Genomic DNA, 17,098 nt, shown 5'->3' on the forward strand with positions numbered 1-17,098 from the left:
ATTGGTGAGCAGGAATTTTATATTTTCCATGAGTCGTTCTTATTAAATACATTTTGAGACTCTTCCCAGCAGTCTCTCCTTAGTAGACTAAATGCTTTGGTTAGGGTGACTTTTCTATGTATTGTGCCTAGCTATTTTGAAATTACTTTTGAATTTTATGCTACCAGTAAAGCTTTTAATGAATAGTTCATAAGTGTGAGGCTCCCACACATGCTTTACAAACATTATCTCCTTTAATTTTCACAGTCCCATTCCATCATTTTTCAGTTGAGGAAACTGAGGCACAGAGAGACTGAGTAACTTGCCAGGTCACACAGTTAGGAGGTGATAGAGTTGGAAGTTTCCAGGATATTGGTAACCTTAATTTGTAATAATTTATATCTTACAACCTTTATAAATTTGTTCCCAGGACTTTTTAAACTGAGAGTACCAAGGTTAAAATGTTATTGAGTGCCATTTTGAGCTTCTCATCTTTATACAGCTGCAGTGAATTTGTCTCAGTGTTTAGGAATTATCTCTTACCCTGCTCTTTGCAGAATTTAAAGCATTGTCAGTGCCAAAATAATGCATTCTTCTTCCGAAGTTTTAAAATTATGTGAATACAATATTTTAAATTTATGATGGTAAATATGTCTCTTTGATGGAGCAGAGCGAATCATTCTTGGTACTGTCTGCTTATATTTAAAGCCAATTTCATATAAATACACATTTTTGACAGAACCTTAAATGTTGTGAATTGGTGAGTATTTTGGAAGGGTATTTTTGTGTATGAACCTGTTTATTTTTATGTAACTTAGTACAGCTGATAGCCTGAAAAGTATTTACTGTACTTACACAGGCATTTAAACATAGTGTTTATTGGGATTAATTATACATATATGTAAAGAACACATTATCACATTTTTGTAAACCACCTATGACCTGAAGCAATATACCTGAGTTTCTTCATTGCTTTTCTTAGAGTCACCTTTATGGCATATCATAGCCATGTTGCTAGGTATTTTCTCAACAGTTTTTCTAATCATTTCATGTATAGTGATTTTTTTTCTTTTAATTTCAAGAATCTTTCAAGATTAGCAATATTTATAATTATATATAAAATGTGTAAGTATTATAATTGTAAGACATTTAAAAATGATTTGTATTTATATATTCATAAGTTGTTTGTTCATTACATAACCCATAGGGGAATTTGTCTTTGCAGTGTGGAAGTGATATCTAAACCGTATTTGTGCATACATATGTGTATGTATGCACATGTACCTCATTAATGATGAAATGTTGCAGACTTTTGATGGAAATCTAGTGAAGGCGAATATGAACATTAATGACCTTTCACCCCTGTTGTCAGCACACACAAGTGCAAATAAATGATTCAGTCACTTTACAAATATTGATTGAGTACCTCATTCCATGCCAGGCACTCTCCTGGTTACTAGAGGACAGCTGAATGAATGTTGATAGGCCTGTGGAATTTGATCACTTATTTCTGTAGAATCACGCAGCTGCAAAATCCTTTTTAATAATTTTGTGCTTGTTACCATCAAAAGTGTTTATGTTCCACTTTGAGCCCTTCTCCTTCATCTAGTTACATCTGTCTTTTCTAGTTATATATAACCTTTTCTGTCTCTTATTTTCTTTTCATATTCCCTTTACAAATTATCATCACTTTATTAATCATTTATTCATTTATTTTTCAATTCACTTGTTTGATGCATCCCATGTGTTGGGGACCATGAGGTATTAAGAATACAGAGCTGTCAGGAATAGAATCTACTCCTGAAGCCAAAAAAGAAAAAAAAAAAGGACTTCATGACCTAGTTGGTCTCAAGTTGGTCTCTCTTTTGATTATAATTCTCTTTAATTTTACCCTATGTCTTCACTTTATTCTACCTCACTGCCTAAAATATAGTAAGTACATCCTACCATCTCATTTATTTCTGCTTTCTTTTTCCTTTCATTTTGTATTCTCTCTGTTTACCTTTACTTCTTTTTTTAAAAAAATTACCTGTCTTTTCTCTTCTGCTTCCTTTGACCTAAATGCCATTTCTATTTTCTTCTTATTCATCACATTTACTTGCCAGTTGCAGCCTCTCTCCAGCCTTCACCTTGATCTCTATTGTTTAACTGAATTTATCGACCTTCTTAAGTTTTCTTTTCCTCTTCAGTCTAATTCCTTGATTGTCTCTAAGCCTCTTATTTTCTCTCTTGCTTCTCCAGCCCACCTGCAAGGGCATGTGGGTGCCCACTGGCATTCAGTAGTTTTATGCAGGTGTATCCTGGAGCTGAATGGATTCTGGCTCTGGGTAGAGATGATGGTGAGTCTTGACTCATTCCCACTTTTTGACTTTCTCCCCAAGGAAGATGTGCGTAGCGCTCTGGGATAGCATTGTGTGAGATTGGAGGAGACAGGTGATAGGAAGTAAGACACATTTGATTTACCCTTATCTACTTTACCCAGGGACAGCTGTCATAAGCTGCTCCTCACTGTAATGGACAGCAATGTACCTTTTCTATACTGCTGATCAGAACCAGTTGCATCATTAAAAGAAAAAAAAAATCTTTGACCAGATTACAAATTTTTGTTTTCTAAAGTATTAATATTCTCTATCAGTGAACGTTTGTGTCCTGAAAAAAGTTACAATTATTGGGATATTTTAACTTTAATTTTTCAGTTCTGAATTGTGATGTCCATTTTGGCCCAAGTCTGTATCTACAGTTCTGAATTAGTTTAAGGTCAAGTCAACCTAGTTGTACTAATTCTGTGCCAAACTATTCCATGCAAGGTACCATAAAAGCTATTAAAAACAAAAAACAAAAACGAAGATTGTCCTAGTATTTTTTGAGGTAGTATCTCTAAGTATTTGGGGAGAGAAGGTGGAATATAGGTCCACAATTACTATTATTTTTGGGGGGGGGGGCAGCTGGCCAGTCCAGGGATCCAAACCCATGACCTCGGTGTTATAAGTCTCTAACCAGCTGAGCTAACTGGCCAGGCCTGAGGTCCATAATTCTTTATCTGCAAATTCTAAGGCTGGATGTGTTTTGGAATTAAGATTTAAAAAAAATTTTGTAAAAGTAATATGGGATATATACTGTATAGTATATAACATCTCCAGATAGGTTTGGTGTGGACATTACTTTTAACAGGTTGAAATATAAGCATTCAGAGTGAGTGGGGGAAATAAAGACTTAAATACCTGATGTCAGGTCAAGCATTCAGACTTTTGATTTTGGGAATTGTGACTAAGATTTATGGGCTTGTTTTAAAATGTTAAGTGTTAAAAGGAATCAATTATGAGTTATGTCCAGAAAAAGAATATCACTGTGGGCTGGTGTCAGAAAAGGTGGGATTTTGTCTGGTTTTGAAGGTTCGGCTGGGACTTTGTTGTTTGGATGGGACTTTGTTTTACTTACTGTTGAATCTTGGGCAGCTGGAGTAGCACCTGGCACATATTTGATGCATGAATATATGACCGACGAGTAAATTTGTGAGGAGAAGGGGAAGAGCATTCTTGTCAGGCAAGACTTCAGCCTGAACGCAGTCATGGAGGATGGAACAAACTTGGTTATTTGTGGGTGATAGTCGTCAGTCTGCTCCGGTTAAGGCCAGTACTCTGCAATAAATGTAGATAGATGAAGTGGGACCCATTATGGATGTTTGTGTGTTTATGCCTTACATACTTGTTACGACCTGGGAATATGGGTTTCATCTGATAGCTTACTCTTAAATGGGGTTAGGAGGACCTTAGATAATAAAAGTGATTTGAAAAACAGAAAAAAGATGGTGTTTAAAATGGATTAGAGTTGTGTGTGTTTCTTTGCAGGGATTCTTTAATAAATGTGTGTGCATAAAATTCAAGAGAATTTTGAATGAATTTTCAATTATGTTGAAGAGGCAGAGAATAGTGTGAAGTTTGAAGAAAGAGTGGACATTGACCTGTTGAATTTGGAAAGTGCCAGGGAAGAAGTCAAAGATAATTCCAAAATTCTAGTGCTTGGCGATTAGGAATAGTGATTTCTTTGGCTGAAAAAGAAAAATTTGGGAGAGAAACTGGAAAAGATATGATAAACCCACCAATATGACTGGCGTATTGGTTGATCTATATTTTAAAAATGTATTTAATATGTGTTATATGAACATGTACGTGTTCATAGGTATAAAGTATGTTCCAATTCTCATTTTGTCAGTCCACAGCTTTTAAGAACAGTGTAACAAAACAAAGTCGTATAAGACTTCAGTGTATGTATTTTACATGCTGTTTCCAAGCTACTTTTATATGAGGTTTCTTTCAATTTTACTTAAAAAGGTAAAAACTGTGTTGAGTAGCTTAATTTCTCCTTGCACCTTCCGTTATGCATTAGCAATTAATTCTGCTTCTCTCAGGTTGATGAATTTGAACTTGATCAATTATCTGATACTAATTACCACCATAGAGTGATTATTATTGCTGAAATAACATTCTTATTTCTCATCTCTCTGTATATTTCAGGCACTTTTCATAGAGGCACGTTTGTTTGACTGCAGAATATAACTTGCTCTTTCGGCTTCTGGCACTGAGGTTAAACTATTTTAAGTTTCCTAAATAGAGTAGTATTGAGAAAATCCTTTGGTATTTTAAACTATCTGGACATACCCTTCTGGGTTCTAGAAGGAAGGAATGAGACTCATTCTTCTCTCTTTTACAGGCTCAAAAACCTTCTTTTTGTGTTTCTTGGCAATTTCCTTTTCTTTTTTCCAACTCCTGGCAGGGTTGTACTGCCTTTTTCTCCTCTTGTAGTCAGTGAGCATTCCCCTTTAGGAGGGTACATCTCTGGGGCCGAGCCCGTGGCGCACTTGGTAGAGTGCTGCGCTGGGAGCGCGGCAACGCTCCCGCCGCGGGTTCGGATCCTATATAAGAATGACTGGTGCACTCACTGGCTGAGTGCCGGTCACGAAAAAAAAAAATGACAAAAAAAAAAAAAAAAAGGAGGGTACATCTCTGCTCCTGTGACTTGTTAGTATTTTGAATAGACTTGTATAGATTGAAGGGCTAGCCTTTGCTTTTCTGGTTTTTGAGCTCTAAGGAGATTACTGAGAGAGAAGGTGTATTAGTTTGTCAGGGCTGCCATAACAAAGTATCACAGACTAGGTGACTTAAACAACAGAAATTAATTTTCTCACAATCTGAGTGCTAGATGTCTAATATCAAGCTGTTAAGAACGTTGGTTTCTTCTGAGGCCTCTCTCCTTGGTTTGCAGATGGCCGTCTTCTTCCTGTATGCTCACATGATCTTCCTTCTGTTTCTGTCTGTGTCCAAATGTTCTCTCCTTGTAAGGACACTAGTCATATTGGATCAGGGCCCACCCTGATAAAGAGAAGCTGGAAAGGATATGATAAACCTACTAATATGGCTTGCATATTGGTTGGTCTATATTCTTTCAGCATATTTGGTGTCTTTTATATGAACATGTATGTGTTCATAGACATAAAGTATGTTCCGATTCTCATTTTGTTAGTCAGAGCCTTTAAGAACTATGTAAACAAGTAACAGAAAATCCTGTAAGACTTGAGTGTATGTATTTTACGTGCTATTTCCAAGGTTTATTTAAATTTCATTGAAAGAGTAAAAACTGTGTTAATCACCTCTTTTAAAGACCTTATCTATAAATACTGTCACATTCTGAGATGATGGAGGTTAGGGCTTTAACATATGAATTTTGGGGGGATATGAGTCAGCCCATAACAGAAGGAAAAAAAGAACATTTGAAAAGCTTACAAAAATGAGTAAGGAGAAAAAGAAAGAAAAGAGACACTGATTTTGGTAAGGAATAATGAGTTTCATGTGTGTAGTGAGTTATAATCTACAGAACATGTGCAGGTGTCATCATTTCCCTCCCCACATGACGTAGGGTACTGTCCTTGATCTCGGATGCAGTATTAAGACCCAGAGAGGTTTCCTGTTTTGCACATGAGTGACTGAGCTGTGACTTTGACCCAGTTCTTTAGACTCTGTCTAGTATTCTTTCTATCACTACAAGCAGGGAGGTGAAAAGAAAGTAAACCCCTTTGGGCAAATTCCGTGGCCTCTGTTTGTGTTGTTGTGTTATTTTGTTTTGGAAACTTTGAGGATTAGAGGCATCATCTCCTTGTCAGCCAGTTGTGTTCTTGTTAGCTTTAACATTTCTAGTGTAGAAAATAAACACACAGTCAGAAAGCGGCAACTCTTCTGAGAAGTAAAGAGGAGAAGTCACATTTCTTTGGAAGTCATTAATTTATTATGAACATTTTCAAGCATAAAAAAGTAGAGATTGGTACAATGAGCCCCATATTTTTATCACCCAGGCTTTATCACCAAGATTTTGCCACAGTTGGTTCATCTCTTCCTTTCTCCCTCTTAAAGCAAACCTAAGGTTACTTTCACCCCTTCCTGTATGCAACTTTAAAAAAATGTATATTTTCTTATATAACCTTGATGCCACTCAGAGTTTCCTGATGGCTTCAAGAATGTCCTTTTACAATTGGTTTGTTCAGGTCAGAATCAAAATAAGGACATTTATTCAGCATACTAAGTTATGTTTGACAATAAATTTTCTTGCCTTTATTTGTCTGTTGTGCTGGGGGACACTTTGTTTTCAGGTCTCTGGAGAGAGGATGCATTAATTTGGTTCATTCGCTGAGTAGTTTGTGGTGATACTCATTTGAAGTTTCAGAGCTCCTCACTGGACAGGGCTCATAACAACTCTTTAAAAAAAACTGAGTGGATTTCCCTGGTTTTTGAGAATCATCCAAACTATGATTTCTTTCTGTATAGTAACCATTACCATATTATTTTTAAAAGGCTAAAATGTTTTAAGAAAAATGTAAACAATAAGTAAACTAATAAGCATAAAAGTTTTAATGCACCTTTACAGATCTTTTTTGTATACATTTCAGTATAACCAAGACATTTAACTGACTTCATTAGCATGGACTCATTACATTTTTGTCCACAAGGAACATTGTTTTATGCAGTTATTTTCCAACCACAGCTACAAAGCTGGTAAGAAAAGTTGGTAAACACTTGCTTTTGTCAAATATCATTTTTAGAGTCAACTGGAATGCTGCCGATGTGAGTTAGCAAAGATTCTGAATGCAGCTATTTGATGACAGCTTTTAAAATATGATACTCTGGTATTTTGCTAACATTTTGTCTCTTCCAATAGGTATAAATGACCAAGGATTGTACAGAGTTGTGGGGGTGAGTTCAAAGGTCCAGAGACTTCTGAGTATGTTGATGGGTATGCCTCTTTTCTAATCATTTTTCCATGCATTATTTGTTTATGTTCATTGATATCACAACTTAATATTTCATGGTAACATATAACATACTTGTGAATCCATTCTTTTCTTCTCCCGCCTGGATGAGTTTTCTCCTGAGTAGAGACAGTTGACTCAGAGGTAGATGAGTATTTTCATCAGCATAGATTACCTACCACCTCTTTACTTATTAAGGATGAAAGGAAAATAGAATGCGCTCATGGGTGAATGTCTTCCTGTGCTTGCTTCTCACAGGAGAGTAGTAGCCAAGCCTCCATGAGTTGCATGGCTTCCAAATTGCCTGTCCAGAATCTTGACAGTACATTTGGTTGGACAAGACCGCTGGGACTCACTCAAAACTGTCATTCGACAGTGAGGGTCTGATTCTCAGGGATTCATTGGTATTCACAGAGCCTTGTTTGCAGTTCACACCAGGCTCTTCTCCAAACCATGCATGCTCCATCTGTGCTGATAACACAGTGTTCTTTGGCATCTCAGACTAGAGGAAGCCAGAAAGTGAATTCATTTTATTACCCCAGACATTATGTGAATGACAAAGCTCTTTTCCATTACACACTGCTGTCAGTTCAGTGCCACCTGTAAGACACTTCACTTCTCCCCCACCCCAAAGCAGGCAGCCTCTTGAGGAGTATTGATAACTCATCAGGTTTGAGGGCCTGTATATCAAACCAGTCTGTCATTGTGACCATGCTACATATTAATTCACTTGATATCTCACTTTAATTAATCAGTATTAAGAATGCCCTCAGGTATGATGTGAATGCATTTAAATATCTACATCTTAAAGCATTGTAGCAAAGACGAATTTGTAGGAGGCATAAACCAAGATGAATAAAATCAACTGACACGTTACGGATAGGATTGCTTGTTGGCTGTATTTGAATTAAGGATTTAATAAGCAACAACCTTTTTTTAGCTATTAACCACAGGAAAAATTGCCTGTCATCAGTTGGAGAGCCTTATTAGAATGCATTCGCTTTCATGAGCTGTTTTTATTTTTTGCCTCTCTGGTTTAACTTGGGTGTGCAATCTTGGCAGTCAGATTTTCCTTTTTACTATTAGTGGTCTCCAAATTAAATAGACTTAGGTTGCCAGTGGTTCAGTAGCAGCTGGAAGAGTTTAATGGGACTACAGCATCTGCTTTTACTTAATTTTAAAATTAGAAACACTTCGCTCATTTCCAACATGGTGTTATAATGATTAAAACTGGAAGGCTTTGTTGGTATCAGAATGGGAGATTTTGGCTAAAAGGCACATTTTGGTGGTAAATTGGTCAAAGGGATCCTGGCATTATTTTTGTTATCTTCTTGTTCATGTTCAAGGAAAGTCTGAACAGGGGTATTTCTGTGGTCACTGTAAAGTGTTAAGCTATCTCAAAATTTGTTCTTAATCTCAAAGTCCTGTATGCACAGCATCACTGAACTCAGGTGGTAGTTACCTTTACTCATGGGAAATGTCCCAAGACAGTCCTTTACTTACAAGGTATCTTAAAATATCTAAACCCACAAAAATTCAGGATCTGGAAAACAGTTTTTTCTTTCCTTGAGCCTCAGAGTAGAGAAGTCCAGGACCCAAGTATGACACAACATCATTCAAGCTGCTGGCAAGGGAAATGCTATGCTTTTAGTAATATTCTGTGTACAGAGGAAGTTAGAGAATTGATGTGAAGAAAGATTTTCTTATTAAGTAATTCATTTAAGAGGGCTACACAATATAAATTTGTTTTTATTAATTTATAAGTTAAAATTGTTAATCAAAAATTTTGGATTTTTATTAGCCTTAATACCATTTTCTTTGTTACTTTATGATACTAACATGAACCTTAGCTCTTGACAAAATACATTTATTCATTATTTCCTAATCAATTTTAGATTTCCTACGATTTTTTCCCTTTCATTCTGATTAAGTGTTCAAATTGAAATAATTTAATACTTCTTGGGAAAAAAAGATTTTAGAGTTTTGAATACTCAGTCGACACACAGTCCCATAGCTATGTTTTCTCTCTAACTTTTCTCAACTCTTTGCATTGTTTTAAGGTTATACTTCCTAAAGAGAAAAAAAATTTGGTGGGTCTGCCAAATTTTTAACTTTGCTTTTTAAAACCATTCAGTGCCTATTATTATTATTCTTGAAGGTAATGTTTATTTCAGATTTGAATTTTTTTCAAACCACATTTTGTTCATAATGCATTTTTCTACATAGAAATGAAAAATAGTCTAATTTGTACTGACCTGAGAAAAAGTCTGAAGTCATGTGTTATTTTTGAAGGAGAGCTGCTGTTTGCTTGATTCTCTTTAGTTCTTGAGAGTTTATTATTTACTTTAGAACTATTTTTTCATTATTGCCATTTTTACATAAAATATTTTATATTTGTTTAAAATATTTTGTGTTCTTTAAATATCGATTAATAAAAGTTCGTGATGATTTCTAAAGAAAGGGTGTATGCCTAATCTTTTGAATGTTTTCTTCACTTGCCTCCTTTTTTTGGATGTATTTTTCCCCTTAGCATTTAAGATTAAATCTCCCTTCCTCCTCCCCACCTCCTCCCCCCCCACCCTCCCCACCTCCTCCCCCCCCACCCTCCCCACCTCCTCCCCCCCCACCCTCCCCACCTCCTCCCCCACTTCCTCCTCCTTCGCCTCACTTTTCCCCGACGACTCTTGCCAACATGATATAGTCATGGCAGTTAACCATAGAAAAATAGAGAAGTCATCTGTACTCCTACAGGCCAGGTAAAGGAGAGGGCAGCTGCCTCCCTCCCTCTGGTGGTGAGAGTTGTTAGCCTTTTTAGTTGTCTTCCTCCCTGGGAGCAGAAGGCAGTGGTCTGCTGGGTTTCTAGCAGCCCCCGAGCCTTTCTCTGGACCAAGCTGGACCATGTGAGCAAGTGCCTTCCTTTCATTTACAGGCCATTTTCCATTCCTTCCCCTTTGCTGTCTGTAAGATAGGGCACTCACTGTCTGGTGAAGTTTTTCTTTTTCCTCTTAATAGAAACTTGGAGCAGTTTGGGAAAGCGGAAATATCAAATGAGGTGTCTTTCAGTGAATCATGGATTTTTAGCTAATGGGGTGAGAATGTAAAAAATTAATTACAGCAGTTAATGGTAGATTAGAACTGATATGAGTTAGAATTGTCATGTGTTTTTCCTTCTTCCCCACTTAGAATGAAAACATCAGAGCAGAGGAAAGGGAAATTGTGAGAAAATGTGGTAGTGTGTGGTATGGTAGATTACTTCTAAAACTAATTTGCAAAAAAAAGCTGGATGATTTTATGTATTTTTTAGGCATAGAACCATAGAAAACAAGAAGTAATAATTTAGGAGAGTATTACCTTAAGAAATTACCTTGTTTACTTTATAGGATAGCTTTTTCACAGAGAGGGAAAAAAGTGAACTAAGGTAGCTGGAAAAATTTCAGATTTTTGATTATAAAGCATATTTTCAAAATTCATCCAGTGTACTTCTTCAAGTCCTTTAAAATTGGACCTAAGTCAGTGTTGAGTAGGGTGCTAGCAGCTGCATAAAGTGGCACTTTGCATTTAGGTTGGGCTGCATATTTCCAGTTTCAAAAAAATGATCAGTGGTTACATAAGTATGAAACATTCCCCCAAATAAAAAGTCAGCTCTTTGTATCTGTGCTTGATGGTTTAGATTTTTAACTAATCCATGAGGTGTTGTTTCTTGGTCAGAAAGGAGCAACATTTTTACCTTATTTATGATAGAACATATATTCTGAACAAATACCCCAAAAGTATTTTTATGTTTGAATCCCAAATAAGTAATTAACAAATTCTGCCTAGTCTCAGTGCACTTACTGATTGTAAAGGAGTGCTAGGTATGATTGAGTTATATGAAAACTTAATAGAAGACTAGTAACATAGGTGCTATGTAGTCTTTAGCTTCTGATGTGAGAGCTGTTTTTTATTCTATGAATTTGGAAGGATGGCTTATTTTTCCATAGAAAAAATATGATTCTCAAAATATAGAATGATAATTTGGTAGAACGGTGGAAATAAAAATTTTTTAAAAGCCTCTTGGATTTTAAAATGGTGATTTGCTGGTAGCAAGTTGATTGAAAATGTTATCTGACTTGTATGTTAAAATGAAATTTAAATAATTGATTTAATGAGAGAGAATATTCAGTTACAGAAGTAATTGGTTGGCACAGCCTTTAGAACAGAATTATTTAGTCCTAGTTATAAAGGATTGCACCTTTAATCAGGGTGCTTAACTTGATTTCTTGAATGTATCTGTGGCTTGTCTGACAAGCTCAATAACAAATGAGTTCTGAATTGTAGAACTGATCAAAATGTAATCAGTGTCAATTGCCATTGTTGCAGTTTATTGCATATTGCTGTCAGTTGCTGTAATCAAGAAATGCTGAAGTGCTTTAAAAAGTCTCCAGACCTTTGAGTAATTGACTTCATATGTATGATGTTATGGCTGTGAAATAACCATCACTTCCTGTTTTATTTTATTTTCAAAAAGTTTGAGACCAACATTGAGTTGTCATCCATCCTTCTTTGTGCCCCAGCCTACAACTTTTTAAGTGGCATGCATGACTTAATGTGCTGGTCCCATTTTGACCAGGTTTTTTTGTTTAGTGTATTTAAAAAAGGAAATACTAACAAGATGTTTCCTTCTCTGTGTAGGCAAATAACTCCCCTACCCCCGCAAACAGTTTTTTCGTCTTTGTTGTGACATCATTCTAGAGTGAGGGAGAAATAGTTTCTTCCATGAATCTCTTGTTTTCTCCTTTTCATGATAGGAGTGTAGAAAACCAGGCAGGTTTATATTGGTGCCTTGATACCGTTCATCAGAAGTCATTTACTTCCTCTCCCTTTGGGTGGGTAACCATCACTGAATGCTTATAATTTTTAGTGGCTCAGCTGTGGTAATAACCTTCATTTAATAATTTATAAAAATCTGCATACGTTCTTGATTTGCTTTGATCCTTTTGGCAGTTCTGTGAGAGCATTTATATTATCTCCATTGTGCAGATGAAGACCTGGAATACAGATAGGTTCAGAACTCACTTGCTTGGGTGGTATGGCTGGTCTGGACTGGTGCCGGCATTTAAGCTCAAATGTGTGAGGCCAGTGCTGCACTCCTGCCTGCTGCTGTCTGTGGCTGAGTGAACTAGCCCAGAGTCACAAGGGTCAAAGATGCCATCATACTCAGAGGGTTTGCTTTTCTCACCATCCTCTCATTTTATTTCAACCAGGATTCACTTTTTCCTCTCTGTAATTTGGTAACCACCCCCCCACCCTTTTTTTCTGCACCACATGCATTTTGTTTAGAACTTACTAGCTATTTGAAAGGACATATGGAAGAAACACATCTGTAACACACTTTTAGGACAAAACTAGCTTAATTGGAGTGAATGTCTGAAGTGTCATATAGAGGCCTCCAATAAATATTTCCCGGATTAGTGTATATATTATGGTGATAATGTGAAAGATTACCCATAAATGACTTTTTAAGTTTATTTGTAATCGTATCTCTGTTTTAGTTGATCATATATGTATTAATCTTCAGAAAATTAATACAGTGAATACAATCTTGGATGTGCGGGACTAAGCTTATTATCCTTTCTGCCACTGACTTGCCATTCTGATATCATTTTGCCATTAATGGTGCCACTTTGTTTCCCCGTTCATAACACAGTGTGGTAGCAATAATGCCACCTGAAACAAGTTAAACTATACACATACAACTGAAAATGCCGCATGCTCTAAGCCATGGATACTAATACCATTAATGATTATGATGATGGGAACAGGTGTATATGAACTGCAGTTGTAGAGGTTATAATGCTGTACCCTGTGACCTGTTCTTCCTTACTTCTGGTCCAACCCTGGTCCTTTGACCTCTACTACAGATTTTCTGTAGTACTGGAGATCTCTAGTAGTATAACATGGCTTACAGTATGATAAAGAAATTGTATATAACGTTTTTGTAGAAAACCACAGGATTAATTATTTGTGGTTTGGCTGTTTATAAATAGGAGCTTTGTGAACTAGTCGAGAGGGTCTTTGAATGTTCAAAGTCTTAATTATTATTATTTTTCTTGCTTGCTTACTCACTAGATGTAAATACATGTAATGAGGTGGACCTGGAGAATTCTGTAGATTGGGAAGTGAAGACAATAACCAGTGCCCTGAAACAGTATTTGAGGTAAGCTCCTCTCAATGACTATTTGGAAATGTGGCATAAAACAGGTGCTGACTCTGTATGTAAATATTGATAAACCATATTGAAAAGGAGAAAAATAGCCTTTATCCTCATTGTTTTTAATTCTTAAAATTCACATCTACAATAGGATGAAGGCTATGTATTGAATTTATTGAATCTTTTATTCATATTTTAGGGTAAAATGAAGTTTTTTTTAGTTTAAATTTAAACCATTTGAAATTAAAGGCTTATAATAACACATACATACAAAGTTATTTGAAAAGAAATGTACTTGATGAAGTTTTAAAATAAGTTTTTAATTTATTATAGAAAATACTTAGGACTAGAGTTAGAAAATTGTTTTGCATTTTCATGAGTCATGACCCTTTCTTTAAAAAGGAATTGAATGATAAGCTGGAGTTAAATGAGTCAAAAAAAAAAAAAAAAAGTGAATAAAAGAATGGAAAAAAACATCACCGCTGTAATTCCCTTGCTGTGGTTCTGCTGTGGGCTTGGATTTTTGTATGGCAAACAAATGACAAGGTTTCCCTAGGATCCTTGTAAACCATACATAGGGTTGTTTTTCATGTAAACATTATTTGGCTTCCAGTGAGCACGTTAGAATCAACTCATACTACGTATTTTGTATTTTAAAACATTATGAAAAATTTCAAATATATAACACCAGAGAGATTACGAATCCTTATGCCCCACCATCCTGCTTCCTGTTATCAACATTCCGTGCTTCTCGATTCATCAGTCTCCCTACCTGCTAATTTTTTTTTTTTTTTGGGTAATACTTTAAAGATTTTCCAAAACATTAGGTTACTGCATTCATAAGTACTTGAACTTGTATCTCAGAAAAGATAAGTTTTTTTTTAAAAAAAAAAATACAATCAGAATGTATTTTACCCAACAAAATTAATATCATCCAGTACTCAGCTCATGTTTCATTTTCACTGTTTTGTTTCAAAAAGGTCTTTTTATATTTGGTTTAAATGCTGCAGGATTTAAACAATGTCAACATTTCATTTGGTTGATAGGTTTTAAGTCTTTTTTAATCTGTACAGTCCCCCCCCTCCCCCACCCCTGGAGTTTATTTGCTGATGAAGCTGGGTCATTTCTTAAAATAGGATTTTCTACGTTTTAGATAGGGCTGATTATATCCTGAGGATGTCATTCAACATATTTCTCCGGCCATCATATTTCCTGTAAACTAACAGATCTATAGGTTTTGTTAGATTCAGGTTAGGTTTTATTTTATTTATTTCAAGAATACATCATAGTGGTGCTATATTCTTCCTATTGCATTGCATCAGGCCTGTGTTGTCTGGTTGTCTCACTTTTTAATGGTATTTAATGGTATTTTAATGGTATTAAAATTTATCAGATATGTCTTACCTATTTTTGAGTACTTTATTTAAAGATGTTTTTAGCCACTGTTTTAGATTTTTTTCAACTATTAGCTATGTTATTGTTACCCCTAGTAGATAAAAGGGGTAAAATTAAGGCCAAATCTATGTACTTATATCTCAATTGCCACTGATAGTGACTAACTGTGGTTTAGATAAGGATGATGGTAAAAATGAATCTCTCTAGTCCCCACTGTAGGATCACAATGGAAGCTCCCCGATGATAGGCATCTCACATGTCTTGTTCATTGCAGTATTTCCAGCAACCAGAGCTGCGCCTGTTACTAAAATATTAGAGCAATGGTTTCTTAACTGGGGGTGATTTTGCTCCCTCCCCTAGGGGATATTCAGCAGTGTCTGGAGACATTTTTGGTCCTCCCGATTCACGATTGCTGAAGGGGGTGCTCCTGGCCATCTAATGGGTAGAGGCCGGGATGGGCTGCTAAGCATCCTGTGGAATAGTCCACACTTCCCCCAAAGAATTATTTGGTCCAAAATGTCAATAGTGCTGAGGTTGAGAAAGCCTGTATTAGATGGATGACGGAAAGAATAGGTGAGGGATATAAAAATATAATGAATTGCATATGTTAACTTGACCAGCAGAGGATACTGCCACTCTAGAAGATACCTTTAAATCCATGTTACTGTTCAGTAAACTCATACCTAGTACAGGTAAAGGTATTGACCAAGATGACTCAGTTATTGGTGGGAAACTAAGGGTAAAAATCCACTTCTTTGGTATTAAATTGTGTGCTTTTTCCCCCTGCTCCACGTGGTTTTTCTCTTTTTCCTTGTGGGAAAAATTAATATACTAGAGGATCTTTTTATTCAGTGTATACGATTTCTTTTTCAATCTTGAGGCTCTCTGAAGCTAGTTCCTCATTGCCCCTGGTCTTGTGTTGCCTTTCCACCTCATTTCTCTAATTGTGTTGCTTCATCCTGTTGAATTCCACTTTTGAGCAAACACTGCCTACAGACCAACATTATGAGACGCTATTATTATATAACTTCACTTCTGACGATATACACATTCTGCCTGAATGTGATAATGTGATTATCATAAGATGGCAGATGCCTTGGGAGATTTGAAAGTTAGGTTGCTGTTCTTTTTCCCTGTTATTTTTAGCAACTGAAACACAGTAATTAGGATTTAATTGACGCTTTTTCTGGTGATGCACCAAATGGGAGAAAACAGTTTTTATCTACCTCTGTTTGACTGCCTGGTTATGGCCCAATCAAACGTATTTCTTTTGGCATTAGTGGTAAGATAGTGTGGTGTGATGGTCAGGAGCACAAAATCCGGAGTCAGCCTGCCTGGCAGGGCTGGAACCCCAGCTCTGTCACCCATGCCACCATGGTTTGAAGCTGGACATAGCTTTTCCCACCAAGAAAAGCTCTTGCCCTTGTATTCTTCCCACTGCAAATAACCCAGCCATCTTATTGGATGGAAGGATGGAGGCAGAAGGAGGGAAACAGCCAAACCCCCAAAGCACCAAACTAAAATAGGAAGCAAAACCTCAAGAGTCCTGCAGAAGGAAAGAGATGTGTCGTGGACCTATGTGTGGCATCTTTCCTTTTCTTCTACTGACTTGAGGCAAATTTTTTTACTTCTAGTGTGTTAGAGGGCTGAATACTAGCCCTCTGAATGATTTCTTATCTATGCAGACCATAATTTTGATTTCCAGCAATGTGTTCATTACAACAGTTGCCCATTGTGAGGAAACAAATGAGCTATTTTGTGATGTTTCCAGTAAAATGACTTCACCTGGAGGAAACTTCTTTTAAGCTTGGAAATTGGAATGAGACTTTTTGGGAAGGAAATGCCAGCTTAGGTAAATATTATGATTTATATCCCCCAACAAATCCCGACAGGTGGGGAAGAGAGGTTGCTTAAAAACATGTCGGGTGGGAGGCTGCGAGATGTGGTGACTCACTGTAATAAATTTTGTATGAGGAACTTGTCATTTTTATTATTGCTTCCCTAACATTAACAATATTTGATTTTTATGTTGCATTGCCTAGGTAGACATATGGCAATGATATAAGTAGCTTGGGGAAGATATTTAGATGCAGATTCATTTTTATGGGAAAGGAAATGCTCTCTGTGGTTTTTCTAAGTGTTCTCATTTTCCCCCTTTTCAGCACCCTCTAACTTTCCTTCTCTGCCAAATAACCATTTTTCTTTTTTGTTACTTCCTGCTTGTCCATACATTGAAA

At 36.3% G+C, this 17,098-nt stretch overlaps 1 protein-coding gene across 2 annotated transcripts in view; it reads left to right on the forward strand.

Annotated features, from left to right (window-relative positions):
• ARHGAP10 (Rho GTPase activating protein 10) overlaps positions 1-17,098 on the forward strand; it is a 300,664-nt gene that overhangs the window by 174,722 nt on the left and 108,844 nt on the right. For both annotated transcript variants that reach the window (XM_063107709.1, XM_063107710.1), the window contains exons 14-15: positions 7,186-7,260; positions 13,385-13,472. In XM_063107709.1, coding sequence (XP_062963779.1) covers positions 7,186-7,260; positions 13,385-13,472 — 163 coding nt within the window. The remainder of the gene's footprint in view (positions 1-7,185; positions 7,261-13,384; positions 13,473-17,098) is intronic.

The sequence above is a fragment of the Cynocephalus volans genome, chromosome 9, assembly GCF_027409185.1.
Source record: "Cynocephalus volans isolate mCynVol1 chromosome 9, mCynVol1.pri, whole genome shotgun sequence".
NCBI classification, from domain to species: Eukaryota; Metazoa; Chordata; class Mammalia; order Dermoptera; family Cynocephalidae; genus Cynocephalus; species Cynocephalus volans.